Raw genomic sequence first — 27524 nt, 5'->3', positions numbered from 1 at the left:
AGTGGAAATAAGTGTTCGATTATTGATCGTGCTTCCCGCACTACCCTTGCTTTCGATCTTGAGGATCATGGTATTTATAGGCTTGTAGATTCAGGCGATTCCCTTGAGCATGCCTTCATTGCCGAATCATCCGCTCTCAGCAGTCTCTGGCATCAGCGATACGGTCATCTGAACATTCAATATCTAGCACAACTTGCTCGAGATAATTTAGTCCATGGCCTACCTAATATTCAGACCCAGAACCATCGCGTTTGCGGAGCTTGCCAAGCAGGGAAGCAACATAGGACACCATTTAAGAATGGTGAATCATGGCGGGCATACAGAGTACTCCAGCTAGTCCATGCTGATGTATGTGGTCCTATGAATACTCCTTCTATTACTGGGAACAGGTACTTTTTACTCTTTGTGGATGATTTCAGTCGCAAAATGTGGGTATATTTTCTTAAGCAAAAATCAGATGCCTTTCTTGTATTTCAGCAGTTTAAAGCTCTAGTAGAAAAAGAGTCTGGTTCCTCCATCCGTACTCTTAGGACCGATAATGGGGGGGAATTCTGTTCTTCTGCTTTCTCTGCCTTCTGTACTACTCATGGCATTAGACGTCAGTTCACCACACCTCACACCCCTCAACAAAATGGTGTTGTAGAGCGTCAAAACCATACCATCACAGAAATGGCTAGGACTATGCTAGAACATAGAAATGTTCCCAGAAAATATTGGGCAGAAGCAGTATCCACAGCTGTCTACCTTCTTAACCGGTCACCCACCCTTGCAGTTAATCATAAGACTCCTGAGGAAGCCTGGTCTGGTCGCAAACCTAGGATCAACCATTTGAAAGTTTTTGGCTCTCTGACATATGTATGGATTCCTGATGCCAAACACACTAAGTTGGATTCCAAAAGCCAGAAACTTATGTTTACAGGATACAGTCACACACATAAGGCCTACAGACTGATTGATATAAATACTGATCGTTTAATCTTCAGTCGTGATGTTGTGTTTGATGAGGAATTTGGACCATTTCCGCTCTCTGACTCCCCACCACATTCCGAGATTCAATCTTCAGCAATCTTTGACTTGGGTTCTTCTATTTTATATGAGTCATCTGATGCTACTGATACACCACCTCAGTCACTTCCAGATAATACAACTCCTGCTCCTGCTTCTCATCCAGCTATTCCGTCAGCATCTGATATTGGCTCCTCGACTCTTCGGCCAAAATGGTGGGCTCAAACGATTAGTGATCTTCATCCTGATGAACTCATTGAAGGTAGAACCTCCAGAAATAAGAGCCTTCAGGACAACACAGTTAATATAGCTCTTATGGCCAACATCCACAGTATCCCTGAGCCCCAGATATATGCAGAGGCCAAAGGAATTCCAGAATGGGAACAAGCAATGGATTCTGAGCTTCAGAGTCTTCAAAAGAACCACACTTGGGTTCTTTCAGATCTCCCTCCTGGGAAGAAACCCATTAGCTGTAAATGGGTCTATAAGGTCAAGTACCATGCAGATGGTACCTTGGACAAATACAAAGCTAGACTTGTTGCTCGAGGATTCACCCAGCGCGAAGGCATTGATTATGAGGAGACATTTGCACCGACAGCCAAGATGAGCACTATTCGCATTCTTCTTGCAATTGCAGCTCAGTATGGTTGGAAAGTTCATCAGATGGATGTGAAGAGCGCCTTTATCAATGGTGAATTACAGGAAGAAGTCTACATGACGCAGCCCCGAGGTTTTAAGGTTGCCGGTTCAGAACACAAAGTATGTAGACTCCAGAAGGTCCTCTATGGTCTTAAACAGGCCCCTAGGGCTTGGTACATAAAGATTGATCATTACTTGGTTGCTCAAGGATTTCAGCGTAGTCCGTCAGACAGTAATCTATATATTAAACACTCTGGTAATGATATTCTTTTTCTTGTTGTCTATGTGGATGATTTGATCATTACTAGAAATTCAGAACATTTGATTTCAGAAATCAAACAGGATCTATGCAGAACTTTTGATATGACAGATCTCGGATTGCTTCATTATTGTTTAGGTATTGAGGTTTGGCAGACTGACAATAGTATTTTTTTGTCTCAGTCCAAGTATGCCAGAAGTTTGCTTGATAGGTTTCGAATGCAAGATTGCAAATCTGCCTCCACTCCAATGGAGACTGGTCTGAAATTGTCCGCACAATCTGTTTCTCCTCCTGTAGATGAAACACTCTTCAGGCAGCTAGTAGGTAGTCTCATCTACCTTACTACTACTAGACCTGATCTTAGTTTTGCAGTCAGCTACATCTCACGGTTCATGACAAACCCCAAGACTGATCATTGGATTGCAGCGAAACGTGTGTTACGCTATGTACATGGTACTTTAGATTATGGTCTTCTTTACACAAGGAGTACTACTCCTCAGCTCAGTGGATTCACTGATTCCGATTGGGCCGGCTCAGTCGATGATAGGAAATCTACTTCTGGCTATGTGTTTAGTATCGGATCTGCAGCAGTTACTTGGACTAGTAAGAAGCAACAAGCACATGCACTCTCCTCTACAGAAGCAGAATATAGAGGAGCTGTCAAGGCAGCTTGTGAAGCAGTTTGGCTCCGGCAGATGCTTGCAAATATGCATATTCCTCAAGCAGGTTCGACTTCTTTGTTTTCAGACAATCAGGGCGTACTCAAACTTGCCAAAAACCCAGTGTTTCATGAACGAACCAAGCACATAGAGCTTCATTGCCATTACATCCGACAATTAGTAGAAGATGGATCTATTCAGTTACGCTATGTTCCTTCCTCAGAGCAATCAGCAGATATTTTCACTAAACCCCTTGGTCTTGACAAGTTTGTTAAATTCAGGGGATCTATTGGTGTAGTAAATAGATTGAGCATTAAGGGGGGGTATTAAAATAACCTTCATGTTTCTTTTTAATGCTCACTATTATATCTTATTATATCTCTGTAAATATTAGAATGTTTCTAATATTTAGGTGTAGTCTAGAATAGGATGTTTCTATTCTATTCGACTCCCCTTTTTGTATATATAGATCAGTTTGATCTCTGATTAATTCTTTCAAGTATTCCGCCATTTACATTTGTAACAAACAATTTGTACAGTTTTGAACAAGTTTGGTGTCTTTACACCTTTTGTTTCATAAATGATAAATTACAACTTCTTGTACTGAATTTTGTAATTAACTTTTCAAATACTATTTTCTTCATATTATTTTAAAAGCTGTCTCACCACCTTACTTGATCTTTGGAGGAAAAATTCTGCCTACTTCTCTCCATTAGGAAAACCCTGAGAAATATTGAAAATAATAAATACACTGAATATGTGATGTGACGAGATAATCAAATGATGGGCCATCTAGAGTTAATGAACACAAGCCACAAGTCAATCTTAATACCTAACGCTACCCATGTCTATTTCTCTAATTATCCAATATCACTTTCTTATTGAATATTTCGATGCCTTTCAGGAGCACTTTAAAGATGATGTCGCACAGATTTAAGCATATTTGCAATTCTTGTGTTCTGTAAGGTAGGATCTATACGAGTCCTTTAATAATCTTGGAGGTGCTTAAGATATCCATCTATTTTAACCTGGTTTGCAGGGTTTGGACCAGAGTAACGAGACTTGGACTTGGCTTGAACTTGGCAAGGGTAACTCGACTTGTGACCCGGCTCAAACTCAGGAGGGACTCGACAAAGTGATAAAACCCTTGAAATTTAGAGATTTTTTATTGATTTAAATTAATTCCATGCACCCATTATTGAATAAAGATTAAAGACACACTAACATCACAAAATAGAAGGTAATTTGATCACATACATAACATATATCAATTACATAACTATGAAGGCAAAAAAAATAAAAATCAGCCGAGTCAGATGAGTTAGCTGAGTCACCTAGGTGAGTCAGCCGAGTCACCTTGCTGAGTCAAGCAAGTCAGGCGAGTTAGCTCAGTTGACCCGCTGAGCGCGGGTCATGGGTCATTTTGACCCGGTTGAGGCAATTTGACTCGCCGACTCGAATGACTCGCCCGACTTGCGGCAAGTCTCGTTACTATGGTTTGGACCTTGCCAGTTGGGTTTGGGTCCTTCTCGGGTTTGGGTTTGTGGCACGGGACCCATGAGGACTCATAGTCTGTGTCGTGGACTTTGCTTGGATCCACCACGGACCCACAGGGACATGGGAGGATCACTAAGGACCCCACGTAGACCCACAGCCCATGAGGCCAAAAAGTATGTTGAGAGCACAAAAAACTACATTTTTAATTATTTAATTATGTTACAGCTCATACACACACACACACACACACACATATGAGCTGAACCATTTAATTCTAAATTATATCAATTTGCAATTTACTAATAGTACTGTTATACCATTTTGGCTGAGTTTATATTATTTTCAAGTGGAATTTTCGTTGTTATCTTTCCTTGCCTCTAAGACTCATTAGCTTGCCATACCAACCTATGTTCCCCGGGGACACATACCCGGCCTATAACCAGGAGTTTTAGAAATGGGGACGTCTTGGGGACGGGGGAATGGGTATGGAACGTCCCCTAGCCGTCGCCAAAAAAGGTAAATTACCAGGGGATGTCCCCGAAACTTGGGGATGATTGGGAAATCCCCAGAATGGAAAGGGGACGCCTAGATGTGCCCCAATCGTACCCGGTACGGCCAGCCATCCCCAATTTTTTTAAAAAATTTTGTTTTGGAAATGTTTTCTTGAAATTTTTATTTTTATTTTTATGCAAAAAAATTAAAAAGAGAATATTAAAAAATAATTTTAAGGCTCCTTACTAGGTCACCGAGGTGGGCCCCACCCCTCCAAATGCGGTAGAGGGAGAATAGGAGCAGCAGTCTGCTTCATTTTTCTATGTTATGGTTTTTATGTTGAACGTGAACATGATTATGATACATTGATACTTATTAGATATTACTTTATGGCAGCCCTCTAGCCTTTGGGCATATAGCTTTAGGCATATTTAGATTTAGAATTTCAGATTTATCATGTTTATCATTATGATATTGTTCACTAATATTGATATGCATTTTGACAATCGAGTACTGAAATCGGATATTATTTCCTAGATGGCATTCAAATGTTGTATGTTATGGTTCTATGGTGTTTAAATGACATGCTTTGTGCTTTAGTTTCATAGAAATGACACGTATATTTGCAAATTTCAATGTATATTTTAAAATTTCCCTATTTATATATATATATATAGTCGTCCCCGTTTGCCGTCCTCCCCTGTCCCCAAAATCGCCATAAAAATTTGCCGTCCCGGAAACCCATCCCGCCATCCCCCGCCCGTCCCTGTACCGGAAACTTAGGGGAACATAGATACTAACAAAACAAGATAAGATGCAATCAGCCAAAATTGTATAACAGTACCATTAGTAAAGTGCAATTTGATATAATTTTAAATTAAATGGTACAACTCATATATATATATATATATTTTCAAGCCCACCATTAATATAATAAAATATTTGACACTAAATATCAATAGCAATTTAATTAATCCAAATCCAAGGCAAATCTGATTTAAAATATCACACCAAATTGAAATATATAATGAATAACTCGAAACCACATTGGCAGTCAAGCTTAGTCATAAATATGGTTTCTGTTATTTCTTTTAACACACACACACACACACACACACACACACAACCCTCCCCACCAAGCCAAACAAATTTTTTTTTGAAAACCCACGACCCTGGGACCGAACTGGCAAATTAAATTTCAACATTTTGTCATTTTTTTCCCCTTTTTACTAACCTATTGGATATCAATCCCAAACAACATCATTTGCTAGAGAGTGGCTGCAAAACTTGTTACTAAGCATGTAAAGAAGGCACCATTGGAGAATCAAATGCTTTTCATTCCTTGACAAAATTAATGGGCTCATCTTTCGCATCTAACCATTACTGTAGGGGGCAAATTCCATACCTGGACTAGTGAGTCATACTGGTGTTGTGCAGCAGCAGGGAGTGTTTCCTACTAGCCCTTAGATAAGGGCTTAAGTGACCCTACAGATATACAGGATGATAATGTTCTGGCAGACTTGGCTAAGGAGGTGCAAACATGTAGTAAAAAGGTCTTCTTCAGCTTTAGGCTTGCAGAAAAAACCCCTTATTAGGTTTCTTTGATACTTGAAAAGGGAAAAGACGAGTGGAGCAGAGGCATTCTTTTGGTTACAGCTGGTTACTTCATACTCGTTGATAGGCAGGGCATTTATTGATAGGAATAGCCTCCCTAAGCTTAAAAGTAGGAAATTTTGAACTCGAAGCAAGTCGATTACAGGTTCTACAGGTTGGATATAATTTTTTGTCGTAGCAAAAAAAGTAATTTATAGTTTCATCATTTTCATCAAACGCTGTCACTCGGGGGAAATGTCCCCTCACTGCACCACCAGTTCCTCCACTTCCACTATCTCTGCAGGGGACATTGATGGGTTGCTTGCCATTTGGCACATGCTATTACATGCTGATTGCAATCCTTAAGTTCATGAAATATAGTAGGCCTTTCATGGGGCACTCAAAAATATGTTGTATTGCAGGTTTTGCCTTGAAGATCTCTATTCACCTATTATTTTTATATCAGCACCAGATCAGCACGGATAGCTTCAATTGATATTTGATTGTAAAGTCAAATTGATAATTTTTTGGAATAACTGATTTTTGATACAGATAGATTGGCAATATGAGTATGAGGGAACTTTTATTTTCTACTGGCTGTTTGCATCATTTTTATCCAGAAGTTGTGTCTGTCTTCCTATCATTAGCTTGTTTTATGTGATTATTTGAACTGTCACAAACAGAAATTTTAATTGTAAACTTGGCATTTTTTTTTTAACACTTCCAGAAGGAATAGTGCTGTATAATGAGCACAAATTCTATGGTGGCAGGATGTGCATGAGACAGCAGCTGGAGCACTGTGGAATCTAGCATTCAATGCTGGCAATGCTTGGCGGATAGTTGAAGAGGGAGGAGTTTTAGCACTGGTTCGTCTCTGTTCATCATCTGGATCAAAGATGGCACGCTTCATGGCAACCCTGGCACTTGCCTATATGTTTGATGGCAGGTAAAATTATATTAATAGCCTTACCTTAAACCTTACCACATAAACAGGATGCATGTGTACCTATCTGCAAATTATGAACAAACTTTTCATTTCCTTCCATAAAAAATTCCATCACTAGAAGCTTACAACCATGACAATGCAAGGATATGTTGAACTGTGTTCCTATCTTTCAATAGTTCTCAGAGTTTGCACGAGAATAAACTTCTGGTTTTCAACTTTTCGCTAATCTTTTGATTGAGGGTGATAAGTATAACTAAATAGTAAATTTGTTTTGGGTCTACTGACCCACGAGTCCTATTATTTGCAGTCTGATATTGATTTAGGCAGGTTGGCTCTGTCTGAAAATAATAAATACGTTATGTCATCACCTCCCTCAGAATTAGACTTCTACATCCTATTGTACATTTAATATCTCGATTATTAGCCCTTGTGGGTTGCAGTATATTCTTCCATGCTTCTGACATCTAAATAGGGATTCTAATTGACATCATGTAAGTTATATTTATTTGAAATGTTCTCTTTAAACTTTTCCTTCCTCATTTGGAATCTTTTTCATAAAGTTTGAATCTCGAATAATGATTTGAGAATTTTGATTTTGGATGTTTGTTGTGTCATGTGGTTTAGGTTCTTACACATTGGGCCTCATTTACCAAGATCTTCATGGCCACTGGCAATGTGGACATGTATTAGTGTCATATAGATCTCTTTCTCAAATCATAGGGGAGTCTAGGTAGATGAGTAGGTGATTCTGATATAATCTGTTGGAGATGACATAACAATTGGCAAAAACTTGAACGAAAAAAAGAGAGACTTTTATGTGAGTGTCTGCACAGTAATTCCTATTTAATGCTTAATTAAAATAAGCTATGTTACTGGATTTGTGTGTCTGATGAGCAAACCAGATTCGGGTCAAGATCAGGTTCGGATTCATGAACCAGTACGTCTTGGGTCCACACAGGGTCTGGATTAGATCCTACAGGTCCGACAGATCCACAGATTGCTAATCAGGGTGGACCTCTGGGGTCAAATCCAAACCCTATGCGGATCTGGTCCGGATCAGCTGAGAATCTCCGCGAACTCGGGGGATACCCGTTGGGATCGCCGCGGACCCATATGGCAAAGCATAAGATGTGGCCCAAAACATGAAAAAAACATTTCCTTTTTTCGTTTTTTGCTCCAATTCAGTAGTTTGATATGATGACTTTCATTTGAGTCGTAATGATAATGTTTATCTTTGACATTTGGCATTGATCAATGATCAAGCATCATAGGTTCATACTATGAAATGATTTCGTTTTACAATTGTGTGTGTGTGTGTGTGTGTGTATATTTTGAATATATACACACACAGACACATAAATCCTTACGAATCATAATGGAATTTTTTTTCCATGAATCCACAAATCGGATTCTTGAAGACAAATAAGGAATGGCTCCAGACCCATAATAAAATTGAGCAATTACCTGTCAACCTAAAGGTAATCCCTACTTACTTGGAGAGAACCACCACAAACAAAAGACCTTTTATCTGGAGAAAGCCATTATAGAACTAAAATAATGCATCTATTGCTCAAGACGTACATACCGGTCTTTTGTATCTACATTTTCAAATTTTAGGGCTACCTTTTCTTTGTTTGATCAATAATAAGCCACAGCCTCAAAATTATTTTATTAATATTAAAATTATTATCTGACATTTTACACTCCGTTCATGTGCAGGGACTAGGGGAAAAAGAATGGGAAACGAAATCTCCACAGTGTAGTCCGGGACTTATTCAGTATTGGTACTCAGAATACATGCAATATCTTCCCTGGACTAGCGGTTGCTATATATGTCCAGATTGGTGTTTGCAGATTGCTTCTTACATCAACCCTGCTCTTTAGCAAGGTGCCATAAAACTTTTGAAGAATCATAAAAGGGTAAGAATGACATAGTTCTTGATGGCTGCAATGGTTCCTATTCTGAATGTTAGATGCCTCCCTTTATGCTGCCAGAATCCACCTGCCAATTAGAACAACTTCCACAACCAACAAAGACTAAGATTTTAGGTTTAGATTGTTAATTCTGTAACTTTGATATCATAACTGATCTCAACTGCAGATCGTACAGATCTAGTAAAGCATGAATATCCTTATATGGATTGGCCTCATAATACTTTATATTATTAAACCTAATTGGTGTCTTCCTTGGGAACATTTAATAATGTTCTATTTACATAGTTATAGTTAGTATGTTTACTAACTAATTGTTTCTGAAAATTTGTGTTAACCCTCATAAAAACCCTAGGGCAAAAGTTTTGTCTTTATGTTGATTAAATTTCATTCGAATTTGACTTGCTCTTTTAAAAAAAAATAGGGATATGTGAAAAATCTTATTTACATCTTTATATCCCTAAGTTTTTGAGCCAAGATTTCATAACCTCTTGTATCTTTTAAGTTGCGATGTTGGGAAATCTCTTTAATCGCAACATCGCCTTGTTCTGCTTGCTAATCATGTTGAAGGTTACGAGGAGGCAAAATGGTCTATTCTTAAGCTCAACGCGGCTTCGAAGTGGTTATTGTTAACATTCATGTTAGAGATGTGAATGAGCGAAACAATGAAGAGTGCATGATCGCAAGTCGTTTTGGCTTGAGGGAATTCAAGTTGCGATGCTCCGATGAAAGGAAAAAGGTTAGTTTCAAATAGTCATCACAAGGTCGTAGGCTAGAAAGTAGTGAGTATATTTTAAGTTGCGACCATGTGAATAGAAGGAAATAGTTAACAGGAATGTCAACGCAACATCGCAAGTGGTCAAATAAATTGTGAAGATAAAGTTGCAAAGAGTTTGAAATGGTTAAAAGTTAAGACTATTGCATGCTCGCAGATGGTTAAGGTAAACCTCGGGTTAAGATGGCGAGGCTGCGAAAGCTTAAGATTGCGCCTTCACAGGGTTACTTCTCAAGTTAAGGATCTAAGTCGCGAAGCAGCGATAAAAAGAAAACAATCAAGTTACAACCCCACTCGCATGATCACATGGTTAAGCCATGAAGGAAAATTAAGAGTTGCAAACCTGCGAAAGATATTAAATAGTCAAATGAAATGCTTATTGCTCTTTCGCAAGGGTCTGAAGCAAAGTGATAGATTAAGCTGCAATGAAGCGATTAAGTGATCATGCAATTAAGTTTTAGACTGTCGCAACATCGCTTGAGTTAGTGATTAACTTAGAGTAAATGTTGCGAATTGGCGAATGCTTAGGATCGCATTGTAGCAGGGTTTAGCTGCAGTTACAATTTTGGAGTTACAAACTTGTGAGATAAGTTCAAAATAGTTAAGGTTAAAGGTCAGTGCAAGGTTGCAAGATTTTCAGTCACAGTTAAGATCTTTGCTGCGAAGTTGTGAAGAGAGGTGATGGTCAGACAAAACAACAATCGCATCTTCGCGGGTCAAAAGTTATAGTTATAACGTGAGTTGCGATGTTGCAAAGGATGAAGTAGCAATCAAAGGAAATGCTGAGTGCAACATCGCACAGTTAAAATATTTATCATGATTGGCGGTTGCGAGGGAGCGATAAGGTAAATATTTGAAGCATCGCATCGTCGCAATCATGAAAGGTGTTAAGTCCCAAACTGTTGCGAAGATGCGAAATGATGAATAAAGAGCTTATCGCTAGATCGTAGCGGTTAGAAGAGAAAAGTGAAATGAAGTTGCGAAGGCGCAAATAAAGGAAATCGCAATGTTGCAAGCCATATTCAACTGTTAAAGAATGAGATGCGAGGTTACGAAGCAATAAAAGATAACCTATTTCGCATGGTCGTAGCTAGAAACAAAGAAAGAGAAGAAACCATGGCGAAACAGTGAAAGGTGGTGTTCGCATCATTGCAACTCTGAGTTCTAAAAGCATAAAACGGTTTTCAATGGCCATGTTTGTGCTGGGTAAAAGGGGGATGAGCTGGATGTACAAAATATGAAAAAGCGTAGATTTTGCAGTTTTTCAAGAATTGATAGGTTTTGAAGTGTGCTAGTTTTAGATGCCATCAATGCCACACTCTTGTTGTAGAGATAGATAAATTTTGAAAGATAGGGAAGTTTTCATTACTAGTTCATAGTTGTTTGAGTTTTCTGAGCAAATTTCGAGTTGCAAAGAGATTTTCAATAATTGTTCAGCATATAGTATACAAAATTAATTGAATTGTTTGAAGAAATGACTTAGAAAGGAGAGTTGATTGCACAAGCAGTAATTGAAGAATCAACTTGGCAAACAAAAAGCCCTAGCTTGTTTGTTGAAGAATGGATATACATTCTTCCCGGTTCTAACAATGCACAAGCTGTGAATGACCATGCTTTTAGGGATCCATATGTCTTTTGTAGAGATGCAGAGTTTCCTGACAAAAATGGATATGAGTTGTTTTGGTTCTTCTATAAGAATAGACTGGAGAAAGTTCTAGTCTGCAACTCTTGGGTGAGAAATTTGGGCAAGTTGATCATGCCAGAGGTATTTGTGGATGTTGACTTGGTGAAGGCTCTAATCAAATGCTACAATCCAATGAGCAAGTCATTCCACAGGAGGGACATAAGCATCTTCTTGTCCCTAGATAAAGAAACATTCATAGAGGCATTTGACTTGGGAGGCCCAATGGCATTGCCTATTGATGTGGATGAGCTAACTGAGAATTTCAAGAAACATAAGAATTTCTACATGGGTAGGGTAATGACAAGGCATATCCCTTCGTTCCATAAAGAGAAGGGAGAGATTCCAAAGAAGAAGGAAGTGTAGAAGATTATGCCTCTTGAATTCTTCCAGAGATACTTCTAGAACATTGTTTTTGGCTTAAATAAAATATTAGGTTCAGATGGAACCATTAATGCTCTTGGAGGACATTATGTTATGGTTTTGAACATTCAAGACCCCAACACCAACGTTGGGTATGATTATGTAGTATACATAATTGACAAGATACATGAGGAGATCACTGGTGCTCAGCAAGGACAATTGGAAAATTTCAGATTCCCACATTATTCAATGATCATGCATTTGATCAAAGTTTCTTTGAGACCACACAAGAATGGGGAGAAAGATTACCAGTACAAAGGTGGACAAGGGTATGGCAAAAGTCCTACCCCTATTCAAATGTTATTTTTTTTTATAATGATTTTGTCCACCCTGTGTTAAAAATGATAGGAATAGTTATTTAAAGAATTCCTAGAAGTGTTAGAAAGGTTGTTAAACCTAAAATGTGTTTTGATGTTGGTAAGCAATTAACTCATGACTGGGGGAGTGTCTTTTTGTTTGAGGAGTATACTATTATTAGAATTTTCGGATACCCTTAGCCTCCCACATTTTGCCCAAGTATGTTCTTGAGAGATTAGGGTTTGTAGAAGTATTCTGGCAGCTGATTTCAATGAATAGGGAATACCTAGGCAAGCTTGTCAAGAAGGGAACATTATTGTGCAAATGCACCAAAGTGGGAGACTTTGAGATAGGCAAGAATGCCATTGAGGAAACTGATGCCTATTTGAGAGCATACAAATTGCCAACTGGGCTAGCCATGACATATGACCCCTATAATGTAATTAGAAATGCCTTGAAGAGTATGAGAGGATATAACTTACCCCCTACAAAACCTATGCGGGAGAAGGATATCATTGCTGACAGGTCAAATGAGGATGTTTGTAGGGAGAGGATGATTAAGTATAGAGATGTTTTTAGCTTTGGACAGGAGATGAGAAAAGCAAATCCATCCTTCAAGGGATTCTATCCTGAAGAAGATTATTGGTCTAAATTGGACAAGTGTGTAGACAATTTCGATGAGATAGCATCCCAAGTCCCTAAAGCAATAAGGAAAAGGATTGACCCTGAATATTCTGATGATGGCATAGTTGTTGAGGTCACTGATGTTGAAGATCAGCCTGAAGAGGATCAACCTAAAAGCTCAGAGTGGGCAGAGCAAAGAAATAAGAGACAAAAGATGGTGGAAGTGCCACAGAAAGCTCAACAAAAGGCCCTCCAAATTCTGCCAAAGCACAGCCAATATTTTGATGATATTAGAAGGAGATTTTTGGTATCTTAGGCATCTAAGGATGAACAAAGGGCCAAGAAGTTGTAGTTGCGAGCCCAAATGATTGATGACAGAATCATAGAAGTCAATGAGTTCATGAGTGATGAAAATTTCATCAAAACTAAAGAATTCAAAGGTTTTCTATTCAAATTGAAGCAAAATGAGTTGTCTTTGCAGATGAAGCCAAGGGACTCTGACAAGGTAGTTGCTGAACTTGTCCAGAAATTGCAAGAGTATGACCCTGTGAGACCCTCATTGTGGAAGAAGCAAGGGACCTGGTAAGAAGAAGTGGAATGATTGTCTTCCCAAAATGGGACATAAACTCTTCTTTTCTACTAGACCAAATGAGAAGACAAGATAAGTCTATCTAATTTGAGGATGAAAATCAGCTTGGAGAGCTAAGAGGCTCTGAATATAATATGATGCCTAGACAATGGCAATATGGAGTTTAGCTCCAAAAGACCAGAAGCTGGCTCTTATGGAGATCAAGGAATCCCCAAGAGGGAATGTTATTTTCTAGAATGTACACTCCACCTCTAGCAGCCAAATTTATGGGATGCATACCGCAGTGGCTCTATTGGGTAAGAATAGGATGGATACCCTTCAAGCACAACTAGAGGGAGCTTATGAGAGGTTTATCAGAACTAGGAGGAGCTATGAGGAAGAAATGAAGAAGACCTATGTTCTAGAGCAGAAGACCCTCAAGATGGAGAATGAAATAGCAACATTAAAGAATACTATTAGATCAGTTATAGAAGTGAAGGATCAAGCTATCCAAACAAAGGGCCATGTACTTGAAACAGGGGAAGCATCAGGCCAAGCAATGGAGATAGATGAAGAAGATTTGGAATTAGGCAAGGAGACAAAAATCAGAACAATTAAGAACTTGCTGATTCATAAAATAAGTTCATGAAAGCTGGTCTCACAAAATGTGCACAACAACTAGCTTGTATTCCAAGGAGCAGAGTATAGATGTTCAGAAGCAGTTGCCCTGTTGTCTCCTCTCTTTACCACGTGGGGACCATATGCTCCATTTTTTGATAGTTTGGTACCTATACTGGTACAAAAGAAAGATCTGCCCAAGGTAGTAATTATAAACACCAGAAAGATGATAACTAAGGTGAGGGATTTGAATGGTTTCTTCAATGGCAAGATGCAACTGATACAAAATAAGATGAAGGCAATTGCTACAGGAACACTTAGTTTTGTGCCCATAGTTATGGACAGTGATGGGAAGATTAAAGACTGGGTAGAATGGTCATCTTCTTTTGATAATATCCTAGATCATCCTAGGTTCTTGGCCTATTGCAATAATGAAGCAAGTGTAGCAGTTGTATACGATATGATTGATATGCTTTACAAGATAGAGGCAAATATGTCAAAGATAACTGCGAAATTAAGGCAATAACAGATGCTAGGTGGAATAAGTGCCTAGAAGAATTAAATGCAATAAGGGATGCAACTTGGCGAGGTATAGATACAAATGTTGCCATCTGGGAGGTTATTGCAAACATCAAGGCTCTACCATCAGTTGATAGCGACTAGGCAAGTCAATGATGCAGCTAGAGGCAGACGAGACGAGAAAGGGAAAGAAAGTGACAGAAGGTTGAAGACTAACAAAATTTGCTTAGACATCTGCATGAAGTGCCACCTGCCAGTTTTGTAACTGCATCCAAAGTGAAAAGAATGTTTGTCATGTAACAAAAGTAAAATATCTCTGTATTTTGTGTCCAATAGTTTTTTGACATGTGTCCTCCCATCTGAAGCTTGTTGCAATCCTTCGTATAAAAGGATTTCCAAGATGTGGAGTTCACGTCCGAATTTTGTGTAATTTTCAGTCTTATGTTATTTTGCAGTCGGTCCATTCAGTCTTTATGTCAAATTCTATGTATGTCTCAATTCTATATACTGAAAATACAATTGAATCCTAAATCATAAGTTGTCATGTCTTGAAGTATTCTCGAGTTTATACCAGTATTGTATGATTTTCAAGGAGAATTAATACAAAAGGAGTGTTTAGCCATATCTGTTTTCTCTAAATTCTGTCTCCATTTTTATGTGCTGGTTATGTTGGGATTGAGTGAGCAAGGTTTATACAATTTAATGCAACTAGGATAAGTTGTATATCAATTTACTGTTGCTTTTAACTCAAGGAATTAAGTAAGTGCTTCAATAAATTGATAGGATTTCCAGTCATATGAAAGGGATGTTCATAAGAATGTGGTTTAAGGTTAGTTGCTAATAGAATTAATTGTAAGGTAATTAATTAGGTCAAAGTCTTGCTGGGTAGACTTTGTATACCAATGAATAGGGCACTGATCATCTATTCATATGCAAATTGTTAAATATCATGTGGTTGCATAAAGCACAAATTCATATCAAATCAACTTTTACTTTACTGTTTGAGAAATAAAACTATTGGTCATCACTTATTTGCAATAATCTTCCGTGTGTTATAGTTAGCTGCTATAATCAAGAACCATTTGCAAATCCAAGAAGAATTGTGACCATTTTTGCTATAAGGGATAATTTTGAAGAAAATAATATTAGTGAGTGAATTGTGAAGAAAATATCAAGTGTCTAATCATTTCATCCCTAAGGTGCACCCGCGCCTTGGTCTTGTAGAACCAAAAATGTAGAAAATCCATGAGATTTTGTTAATGTTGGTCTAGATCTGAAGAATTTTCAATTGAATATAGGAAAGTAGCTAGTCCTTAGATTGTTTCTATTTTTCGAACCCTGGTATTAGGCCTTTTGTTGCCTAGTAGTTTTAAAACACTAACAGGGTTCACTACAAAATATGAGAACATTTATTTTGAAATATTTTGAAGGTTAATCTTCATCAAAATCATTTTTTTTGAGAAGCAGGTTGAAGATTTTTTTAGAGTTGTGGATTAATCTAGTCTTAGCACAATGTTTTTGCAAAATCCCACACCTAGAAAACCCAACGTTTTTAATGTTGTGGTCATATTTTTATTGGGAAGGGCAATATTGTGGTCCTTAAAATATTGTCCTTCTCTAAAAATATTTTTATCCAACATCAGGTTGGACATTTTGTAATAATTTTTGGTTAGAGGTTTTGCATTTTTGGAGAGGGTTAGTGTCAGATTCATCTCAGTGGCAAAGTTAGTGGTAGGCCCTTGTCTCTTGTTGTAGACCATTTTGCAGAAGGGATCCTTTGCTTTTTTGCTACTTTTGGTCATTGAAATTATGTGGATCTAGGGAGGGTCTTAACAACAACACATTATTTTGAATGATTTATGTCTATAGGACATGTACATTCTTCTACGAGATAGTTCATAAAATGACTATTGAGGGAGGGTACAAGAATATTTTTAGTGTCCTAGGTTCTTTCAAGCTTGTTATTCTAGAATAGTTAATGTTCATTTAGGTTTTATTTATCTTAATTGGTCTATTTTGAGATGACCTTATTTAGATAATTTTCCTTTTTGGTTAACACTTCTTAAAAACATTTGTAGGACTTTATTTGTGTATTGACAATACAATTAATTCCATTTCAAAAGTTTCATTGATAAGATGTAAAAAGTAGTAGTACACATCTCTCTTACGCCTTCAATTGGTACTCAAATCTGCAATGGTATTTTTTGCTTGAACCATTTAACCGACTCAGAAAATAGTAAATTGAAAAGCTTATCACTGTTAGTTTCTCTCATAACAATTCTCTTCTTTCCTTAGCAACTTTCTTAAAATACATCTCTTCCTTTCTTAAGCCCCAAGTACTCTTCTTACAAATCTAGTTCACTCTCTTTTTTTTAAGTTATGTTTCAAAAAATGGTAACCTTATCGTTCTTATTTTCTCATACTCAAATTTTTAATACTATTTTCCTAGAGTTGTATCCGTTCACATGTCTTTTTTTTCTTTTCTTTTAAACCTACCATATGTAACTAGTCCAGGAAGTCTCGATGGTTATTATATGAGCCAAAAATTATTCTTGTGCTAATAATTGCAAGAAATCTAGAAACTTTGGAGTTTGATAAATTTTCCGAGTTTGAGTATGTTGAGAGAAAGAAGGAAATTAGTGTGAAACACAAACAAGATAACCAACCCTATAAACACACTAGATCCAGATTTTTATCAATGGAGTTGCATCGTCCTAAAAAGTAGGCACCTAATTTGTGCTCATTTTGGGACCATTTTGTGCCTCTTTAGTGTGTTTCCTATGGTAGGACCTCATACGACACTTAAATGTCTATTTAATTCATATTTGGATCCTCCTCTAATCTTTCTTTAACTTAAGATTGGCTCTCAGTTCTATGTATGGTTTCCCGTTTTCTACAATCCCATAATTCATTTCCTCACCTAGGTCTAATGCATTTATTTACAAGTTTCGGAATTTGTCCCGACATCTTGGTAACCTACGTTTTCTTACCCCATTTCATTTTACATTCCTCGATATCCCAACAAAATTTGAGGTGATTTTATCTAGAACAAGTTAATCGGTCAACTTGTTCTTAGGGTTCTTGAGCTAGATTTGGCCCAGGGCCTGATGCTGGGATTGTTCTTTGAGCTTGAGATTTGTGGTTAGCTTGGATTTGAATCAAATCCCGAAATGTTTATAAAAGGACACCTCATCCTCTCATTTTCATCCATCCATTATCATTAGTAATTTATCTACTTTTATGTAAGCCATTGCTCATCCATTGTGCATCCAAGAGCAAGCTATCATTATTGTTAAGGCATCCATTATCAAGCATTCAAGCCAATCAAGCATTCAAGTGCAAGGAAGGCATCAGGGGCTGTTAAGCATTCGAGACTTCATTCTTATCATGCAATCAATGTGTTTCCTTTCATAGATCTAGCTTCTTTCCTTCATTGGAGGCCAAGCAAAGTACTTTGACATCATGGAAAGAGATCTACATGTATCCATCAAGCTTTCTTTTGCTCAATCAAACATTGTGTTGTATTGCATCATCTACTCATGTGGTTTTGTCTTACATGATTTCCTTTTGGGTTTTTATATTGAGCCAAAGCTATTGCCTTAACATACTTGTTCACATTTTAGGAGGAACAAATTATTGTAGATTAAGATCTAGAAGGCACAAGCATAGTCGTAGATCTTTGGAAATTTCCTCAGATTTGGAGCAATAAGGAACAATTCGACTTGTCCGTAGAATCTCAACTTGTTCCTGCACTTTTTGGCCGAAGTTTGCACAACAGATATTTATACGTTCTAGAAACCAAGAACTGAAGTTATGGCAGATTCCGACATTTCAATGACAGTCAAATTCAGTTCCAAAGTACCATTTCCTCTGTTTTATTTCCAGGTGCATTCATTCTTATCTCTTTTCCCTTGCACATACTTTCATGGATTAAATCTGCTATCATTTACTTTCCTTTGCTTGAGATCAATCATTTGCATTCCATTCTCTTATCATTTCTATCTAATAGGAATCCAAAATCCCTACATTATGTAGATCATGCATTGGCATTCTTACTCTTTGCACTAATCAGTTTCCTTTGTAGGGGGCTTTGTATTCCTATCATATTGAGGAAACTAGGATCTTGTAGCCTCTACATTGCCTATCTCCCCTCTTCTTATTACAAGAGTATGTGAAGTCATTGCGTGAAACAAATGAATAAGTAGTAAAATAAACCTTTATACAAAGACCTTGGTTACGTCCATTGCTCAGCTTACATGATGTATATTAATGTTGCTCTCATAATTCTATGCAGCACTATTTCATCAACACGATCACATGAAAACTCAAATATTGTTGTGCATGGTTGATGATGAAGATTGGTTTTGTAGGTTTGTAATATCGATCAATAATGGTGATCTAAGTAGAAATATTTAAGATCAATGGATGAGATTCAATAAGGAATGGAATTGGCTATAATTAGAAGATAACTAAGTGGATGTTGGAGATTGATATATTTAATTCATTAGTTAAAGTTAAGAGTGACTAGAATTTGACATGTGAAAGTGAAAATAATATTAGCAAGAAATAATAAAAAATTATTCAAACGTGTGCATGAGAGGGGAAATTAAGTAAAATGAAGATTTTATTTATTTCTACAAGAGATTTTTATAGAAATTGAATAATTAAATAAATCAAATAATTTATTTAATCTTAGCAGACTTACTTAGCTAATCAAATAACTAAAATAACTATCTAATTATAGGAAAGCGGAGGAAAACTAATAAAGTAAATAATGAAAATTATTTAATAAATAAGAAATGAAGACAAAAATGTTCTTTTATGGTGCTTACAATTTATTTTTACTCTTCTTGTTGTGAGGCTAGGGTTTCAATCCATGCTTCTTTTGGAAAGGTGCATTTCTCTTAGGGTGTTGGGCAAGTGACATCAAATTACGTTAAATAGAGAGGCTCAAAGGCTTTCACGTTCAATAACAACGATGTAAATGGTCGCTTGGAGGCATGGATGCAACACGACTTCCAAGGGTTTTGGAAGTCGACTCCTCCCTCAAAAATGATGGATTACAATATGGACGAATCGGTCCATAGACAAAAGTTTTTTGGGGTAACTGGGATGTGTTTAAGGGACCTAAGACTCATGGTAGTGGCTTGAAAAAGCCTCACAAAGAAGGATTTGATCCCTATGGTAGTATAGGGTATGATAAAGGGAAGATTTGTATAACCCCCATGTTTTTTTGCAGGTGATGCTTGTTGTGAGGTTTTTAGACCATCACCCCAAAACTTTGGGGATCCCCTTTTTCGGGCAAGCACTGGCAATTTTCGCGAATTGTTGGGGAAGTTTTTTGGTTGCCTTACCAAATTTGGAGCTGCCTAGAGGTTTTCGATTTGAAAATTTTACACCTTGGACACCTTCAGGCCAGGAAGGATTTGATTTGATTTGTTTTCACTCGGTGCGAAACTTGATTTTTTTTGGAACATGTAATTTTATCCTTAGGCCAAACAAATTAAACAACATTTTTTCGATGGTTAAAATAATATATGGCAAGATAAAATTGGAAATTTTGGACTTAGATGGATTTTTGAAAATTTGATATAATTGTATAAGCTTGAGCATTTTCAAAATGAATTTGTTAGATTGTCGTTTTGGAAAATCTTGAATTTTTGGTGAAAAACAAATTTTTTAATAGTGAAATTGAAATTGGAGTTCGAATTTTGATTGCCAGGAAAATAATTTATTTTGTTAAAAATTTGAAAGCGTATTGCAAAATTGAAATTGGATTCAATTGCAAAATCTCATTAATTTGGTTGAAATTTTGCCTAGAGGATTTTAGAAATGTTAAAGGAAGTTGGTAATTTGGAATTGAAAATTGATTTTGGCTCGCTAAATTCGATTTTAATGATATTTTAATTGCCAAAACATTATTAAATGAAAATTTTGACATCTCGTAGGCTTACCTTGTTTCTAGTTTGCAATTTTTGATCAAAACTAGTAATTAAATGGCCCAATTTCACTATAGGGTTAAGTAATTTTAATGTTGCATTTAAATCTGGGCCATTAATTAAGGGACTAATTTAATTTTGTTTTCCTCCTCCAGGCAGGTCGGCCCACATGGAGAGGCAAAAAGTTTGGTATAAGAGGGGCTTCCCTCCTCCTATTTCCTCATTCCTTTTTCCTCCTCCTCCTTGGATGTGCAATTTTCTTCTAAGGGAGGCGAATTTCCAGCTTGAGCGATTTTTGGGACAGATTTTTCCATTTCTTGGCGGCATTTTTTTCTCCTCCTTGCTTGGGCAATTTCTGCCCTAGGGCGTTTTTTTGGGGTAGGTTCGATTTTTCCTAGCTTGGGCGATTTTTTTTGAAGTCTGATTTCTCCATATTTGGCAGTGATTTCTCCTTCCAGAATTTGGCGATTTTATTTGGTGAAAGGACAATGTGATTTAAGATCTGATTTTTGGCAAGGTTGGTGAGTTCTGATTTTTGCTAGGGCATCACACATTTTGAATCGGGATTGAATTTTCTGAGATCAGATCCGAATTTGAAGAGGGCCTAGTTATTGGTAAAGGCAGATTTAAGGTAAAATTCTATTCATTTTTTTGAGGTGAAGATTGGTTTTAAAGGTGGATTCTATTCCTTGTTCTTGCTTGGTTCGTTTCCCTTATTTTCTTCTTGCACTCATCATCCACCACTTCATCATTTCCATTGATAGGCTGAAGTTGGGAGATATAAGTGTAGATTTCATGATAGGACATTTGGAGAGGCAGAAATACGCTAGACCACCCTAGGATTGAAATTTGGAGATTGATAAGCGTATTCCATCCTAAAGTAACCAAGAGGTAGAAATAAGTGGTAGTCCCACCCCTAGGATTGAAGTTTGGAGATTGATAAGTGTAGAGATAGGATTTGGAGAGGCAGAAATAATATAGATTCCATCGATAGAAAGAAGGTTGGAGATCGATAAGTGTAGTCCATATCACTTAGAACGAAGGGGCAGAAATAAGTGTTTAGGATGGTAGATGTTAATGCAAGCAAGAACCCAAAGGGAACAAATACCAAAAAAGACAAAGAAGACATGATGCTTAAGACCACCTTTTTTTCGAAAGTGAGGTGAATAAGTGATACCAACATTGGCACGGTGAACATGGTACAGTTGAAAGATAGATTGAAGGTAGGACAATCCCCCATGACGAAGAAGATCTATAAGAGTGGAAGTGTACACGTGGTGACTTTCCCTCCTAGCTTGCCTTGTTTGGAATTGGTAATGGAGTGTGCATCCCGGTTTGATATTGTGACCAAGTCCATCATTTTTGATGAAAGGAAGAGAGTGTTGACTAACAATAGCGGACAAGTGATCGAAGAAGTATTCAATATTCCCGCATAGAGACATGACAATGGTAATGATGGATTAGGTGGCCAAGTTATTTCAGGATAATCAGGATGCCTACTTCATTCATCTAAAGCAGAATTGGTTAAACGAAGGCAAGAAGGGAGTTACCAAGTCATCAAAGCTCACCAAATCAGATTTCAAACCGGACTATGGTGATCTAATTGTGCTTCTCAGTCGAATCATGGGCATGGCTCAAGGTATGCAATTCGAGAACTGGATGTACTACTTTATTGATGAAATTGAAATTGGAAAGAGAAAATTTGATTGGGCTAGAATTATAAGTGAAAATTTAGAGTTGCAACTTAGGACAGTGCAAAATCAAAAGCAATTCTACACGGGGTCCTACCTTTTCTATCTGAATGCGAGACTATATGAAAATCCTGGACTTAAGGCCTTAGGAGTGATTGGCAATGGGCCGGGGCAATTTTTGGTGCATGAGTGCTATCCACAGCTTCATTTGCACAAGACCAAAGATTATACGATGTTTTATGACGCCTTTGCCATGAAGACGGTAAGGATATTACAAGGGACACTTGCTAGAAGGCTCTCAACGAAAGCGGAAGTAAAAGTTAGGAAGTATGGGAGTTGGTTCATCCAATTTCTGCAATTTACATACATTAGAGTAGCAGGAAGTACAGTTTGTCCCAAGAGACTTCCAAGGTACCCACCTGACAAGATAGTTTTGATGGAGTTGGCTAGGCAACTTGAGCATTATGACAAGATGATGAAACGTAAAGGTGAGACAAGAATTACCTTCTCATTTGGAATAGGCAATGATACTTGCCCCAATCCTATTGCCTTTACAACTGTGGAGAAAGAATTAGAGTGATATCATCTAGGATGGTATAGAGAAAGACAGGGATTCGATCCTGATGGTCTTATTAAGGCATCTTACTAAAACACATTCAAACATATTCCTACTATAGAAGGTTTTTGCGCCAATGCACATGATGACTTTCATGTGAGAAAGCTAGCATTGTCGAGATTGTCTATCGGCATAATGAGGACAATAAAATTGAGAGGCCTTGATATTCCTGATCAACTGGAAGAGGATGAAAATGTGCTAAGAGAAGTTTACAATACAATAGATGGAACTGAATTGGGTCTAGTCGATTGGGATGATCATCAAGATCCTTCCTTAGAGGCAGTTATAAGGACAGTTGATCTACACATTGAATCATGGTACAATGAGAAGTTAAGGCAATTACAAAGTCAGAAGGTACGCCTTATGAGAAGATGAAACTAGAGAAAGGTGGTCTAGCAGAGTTAGACAGAAAAGTGGAGGAAGTAGCCAACAATAAAGAGTAGTTAAGGGCAAGAAGAGAAATTTGGAGGTTGAGAAAAGTAAATAACAAGAGGAGCCTCCAACAAAGAGATAGAATGCAACACCATCAAGGGAGAGCATAATTGATGCTAGGAGCCAAGAGAGTAATATAAGTAGACAAAGGGTCTTGATAGAGATGAGCTCTGATTTGGAATCAAGTGGTTACAGTAACAGTACTGAGTACTCTCCGCTCTTGGAGAACCAACATGGAGATAATGTGGTAGTCACTAGTGAAGAAGAGGATAGGCCAATTTGATATTGAGGAAATAAGCTAGGCGCTTGAGGCGGTTGGTGATGCTTTGTTAGTCAAACCGAATCTAGATTTTGGGAAATGCACTGCATCGCTATGTTTAAGAAAAATGCTTATGCCAAAAGGCGAGGTGGTGACTGTCTGAACAGTTGAAGATATTCAAGGGTTAGTGGAAAAGGAAGATAGTGAGAAACATAAACAAATTGCAAAAACGGTGGCAAAGGTAATCAGGAGCGATGATGATGGTCATCGAAAAGTTCAGATTGCTATACCAAAGGTTAGCAAGGCAGTGGATGAGATTGTAGCCTAGCGGTATGAGATAGTAGAGCATAACTTGGGAAGAATCATGGATGACATGGAATGTGAGGACATCCAGGAGGGCATGGTTTCAATTAGAGAAAGGTTAAGGAAGGCGAATAAGAGGATTGTAAAGTTGGAGGTTGAAAACAAGTTTTGGAGAGATTGCCAACTTATCCAACAGTTGCACCAGGCAGTCCTTCCGCAAGATAGCGGGAGCAACATAGAAGAGATATCGGCTCAGCTGCATGAAGTCAAGGACCAGTGATATAATTCAAGATGGGCAAAATTTCTTGCCTTACTTTATCTCAACATTTAGGTCATTAGTGGCTATTAGAGACAAATTCAAAACATTTGAAGGTGAGTGGAAGGATTTCCTTCCAGTCAAGGACTTAGCCATTCCCAGGCTACAAGCATTTATTGAGCTGCCAGAGGGGTATTTGGAGAGAACCAATGAGATACAAAATGAGATTGCACAGCATAACCTAGGCGTTGACACTTCCATTTCAACCATGTTGGGCAATGTTGGAGTTGCACTTGATTTTGAAGATATCAAAGAGGAGAACGTCAATGAGACAAAGTTTGGATCAAGATTGGATGAGTTGGGGAAGGTTGTTATCAAGAAGAAGCATTTGGGTACCCTTGCCTCCCTCAATGCCTTTATTGGATATGCGAAAGAATATGAGAAGGATCATGAGAATACACTGCAAGCGGCGAGCAACATGATGAATTTAACAGAGCTCAAGATGAAGCACACGCCTCGCCCTCCCATGAAGGAAGTCAACAACAGGCTAGCCAATTTCATTGCCTTGGCTAAAAAGATGAAAGAGAAGGGTAGAATTATATTAGAGGATCATTTGATGTAAGCCCAAGTGGCAAATTCTTCTTTCTTCTTGGGTAGGATAGGTGTGTGATTTTGATTGGCTACCATTTTGGTGCCTTCTCATTGGTTGTCACTTTTCCTCTTTTTCATTGGTCCATTGATGAGGTGGCTACTTCTCATTGGCCGATAGGGTGGCAACCCTAATTAGGTTTTCTGGGATTTGATCTAGATTGTTGATTGTGCCTCTTAATCTCTACCATTGGTTGTAATTTTGGCCCCTATATAAGGCCATTTGCTCTCATTTGTAAAGGGTTGAAGAAAATTGTTGCTTAGATAATACTAAAATTGCCTCTTTATCATTGTTGTGTCTTGCATGGTGATTAAGAATGCTTGGTGTTATTGGATGGTTTCTACTTCCAATAGTTAAAATTAAAGGGTTGAAGAAAATTGTTGTTTAAGATAATAACAAAATTGTTTCTCTTTATCATTGTTGTGACTTGCATGGTGATTAAGTGACTTGCATGGTGATTAAGAACACTTGGTGTTATTGCATGGTTTCTACTTCCAATAGTTAGAGTTAAATTTTATTGAAGTTGTTAAAGTAGATTTTATTTCAAGAAAGTTGTTGAGAGTATGGATAGATGGATACTTGTATGGTGATATTAGTGGATGTTTGATAGGAATCTATAAACTAGTCCACTAGCATCCTAGCGGTTGGTTGGGAAGCCTTGCATGGTAATCTAGTCTTTTTTCTTTTGAATCATTGCATCTATGTAGGTAGAGTTGCTGGTAAGCTTTAATCAGATTTTGATCCCCATCCATTCGCTTATCTTTTTGTTCATAGGAGTACAAGTAAAGCAGCAAGTAGTTCAGTAGTTTGAGTTCATTTAAGAAGAAAGTTAGAGAAGGAGAAGCATTAGTGGCAAACATACCCTCAATTATCATCACCATCAACATCATTTGACGCTAGTATACATTGCAAAGCTAGACATCATCACCATCACAAAGAGAGTTCGACAATCCTTGAATGAATAACGTAAGGCCACCTACGTGATTAACCAACAAATCACATTAATATAACTGAGTTAGTGTCCACAGGTGTAAGGAACATTGGAGTTTTTCTCATGTCTTCATAAGCATTTACTTTTCAAGAGAGGGATTGAGTGTTTGATATTTTATATCAAGCATTCAATTGCTATATGTTACGTAGTGGTACAAAACTGACATCAACAATGCTGAATTAGGAAATGGGTAGCGACAACATTCAAATGATGGGGGACTTGGAGCAAGTCAAAACTCCCTAGTGCAAGGCTGGAAGGGCGGTGGATAGTTTTACTAGAATCTTGGTTTGGAGATTGATGTTAAGGGCTTGTTCCTTATAATTAAATGGGAAAAGAGTTTCACAAATTGGTATTACCCTTGGCCAATGCTTGCTTGGTGACATTGGAGGCTGATTTGGAGGAGGGGGTCGACCATAACTTGGTTGTCTTTTTCAGAATTGGTCTTATTGGACGCTTCATAGAATTTTGGCCTAGTTTGGTTGATCTTAAAAAGTGGATCTCAAAATAATATGAACCGATTCCTAAAGGCCATGTTCAAATTTACCCTGTGATTCAAGGTTTCTTTATTGTTGTTTTCAAAAAGGTTTTGGATAGGAATAAGATAATATGTGGCTATCAGTGGTATCTGGAATAAGTTTTCTTTGATGTTAAAACCATGGCATTGAAACTTTAGCTCAGCTAATGAAGTGTTCAATAAAATTCTACTATGGGTGAGGCTTCCTAACTTGTCTTCACATTTTTGGTTTGAATCTGGCTTTGAAGCTATAGGAGATGCTTTAGGGAACCTTTTAATGGTGGATGAAGGAACCTCAAATCTGCTCGATTCCATATTTTCTCAGATGTTGGTGGGAATGGACATTTGCTAAGGGATTATGTGCTAAAATTAGGATTAAAACCTCAAAAGGTTGTTTGATTTGACCTCTGGATTACGAAGGGATTCCTTTATGTTGTTGGACTTGATATCAAATTGGAGATATGGCAACTCAGTGTGGTAAAAGTAGAACTCACAAATCGGTTTCATAGTGGAAGGAGGCTTCCATTTGGCACTAACGGTTTAGAAAAAGGCAGAAAAGCGAATGATCTTTGTTCAAGCAGTCTTTGGGGATCAGGCAAGAGACTCCAAAGGCGATTGCAGGACAACCCTTAAACAAAGCTTGTGTGGAGGTTGTAGGATGTGATAAGGAGGTTCTACAGAGTAATGATGTTACAACTCCTGCTAGAAGGGAGAATTAAATTCAAGTGGGACACAATGAAATAGGATGATTGATTAATGTTAAGGCTCAACAAGAGGTGGAATGTCAAAATGATGAAGCCTAGGATGCAATGACTTTTTACGAGGATTGGTAAAATGAAGTTGCTTGATTGAAGGAAGGTTGATATTTTGCGAAAGGCAAGGAGAGTAGGTGAGGGAAGTTGGGATCCTTTGATATGACTCTTCGTTTTCATTCAAAGGGGACAAAGATAAGAATTGTTGATTCTGGTTAGTTAATAGCCATGTTATTGTGCCTTTGGTGGGAAGGTGGATTCCCTTGATGTATCCACTCTTGGTTTAGGCCAAAATTAATCCCGATCTGTTAACAAGAATATATCTAGAAAAATTGCTAAATAGTTAAAATTGTTAAATTATTGAAAAAAAATTTAATTAAACAATAAAAGTTATTTGATTAATATTGTTGGTGCCGGAGCTGTGATTTTTTGGCATAATTTGGAGTTACATATAATGAGAAAGTAAAAAAAAATGGTCTCCTAAACCCCAATGCCCAATAAGTGAATTCTACAAGGAATACTATTGGCCACTTACAAATAGGTGTGTACATTCATTTCATCCTCTGAGAGTCAAAATTATTGTCCCTGGAGTACT

General features: G+C 37.6%; 1 protein-coding gene across 1 annotated transcript in view; it reads left to right on the top strand.

Moving 5' to 3' along the window:
• LOC149568070 (protein ARABIDILLO 1-like) overlaps nt 1-27524 on the top strand; it is a 221565-nt gene that overhangs the window by 180094 nt on the left and 13947 nt on the right. The window contains exon 9 of the mRNA XM_089821073.1: nt 6915-7090. Coding sequence (XP_089677199.1) covers nt 6915-7090 — 176 coding nt within the window. The remainder of the gene's footprint in view (nt 1-6914; nt 7091-27524) is intronic.

This window comes from Cupressus sempervirens, chromosome 3, assembly GCF_028749045.1.
Source record: "Cupressus sempervirens isolate cs-2001-9-10 chromosome 3, ASM2874904v1, whole genome shotgun sequence".
Classification (NCBI taxonomy): domain Eukaryota; kingdom Viridiplantae; phylum Streptophyta; class Pinopsida; order Cupressales; family Cupressaceae; genus Cupressus; species Cupressus sempervirens.
This window is presented reverse-complemented; position numbering and strand designations above follow the sequence as displayed.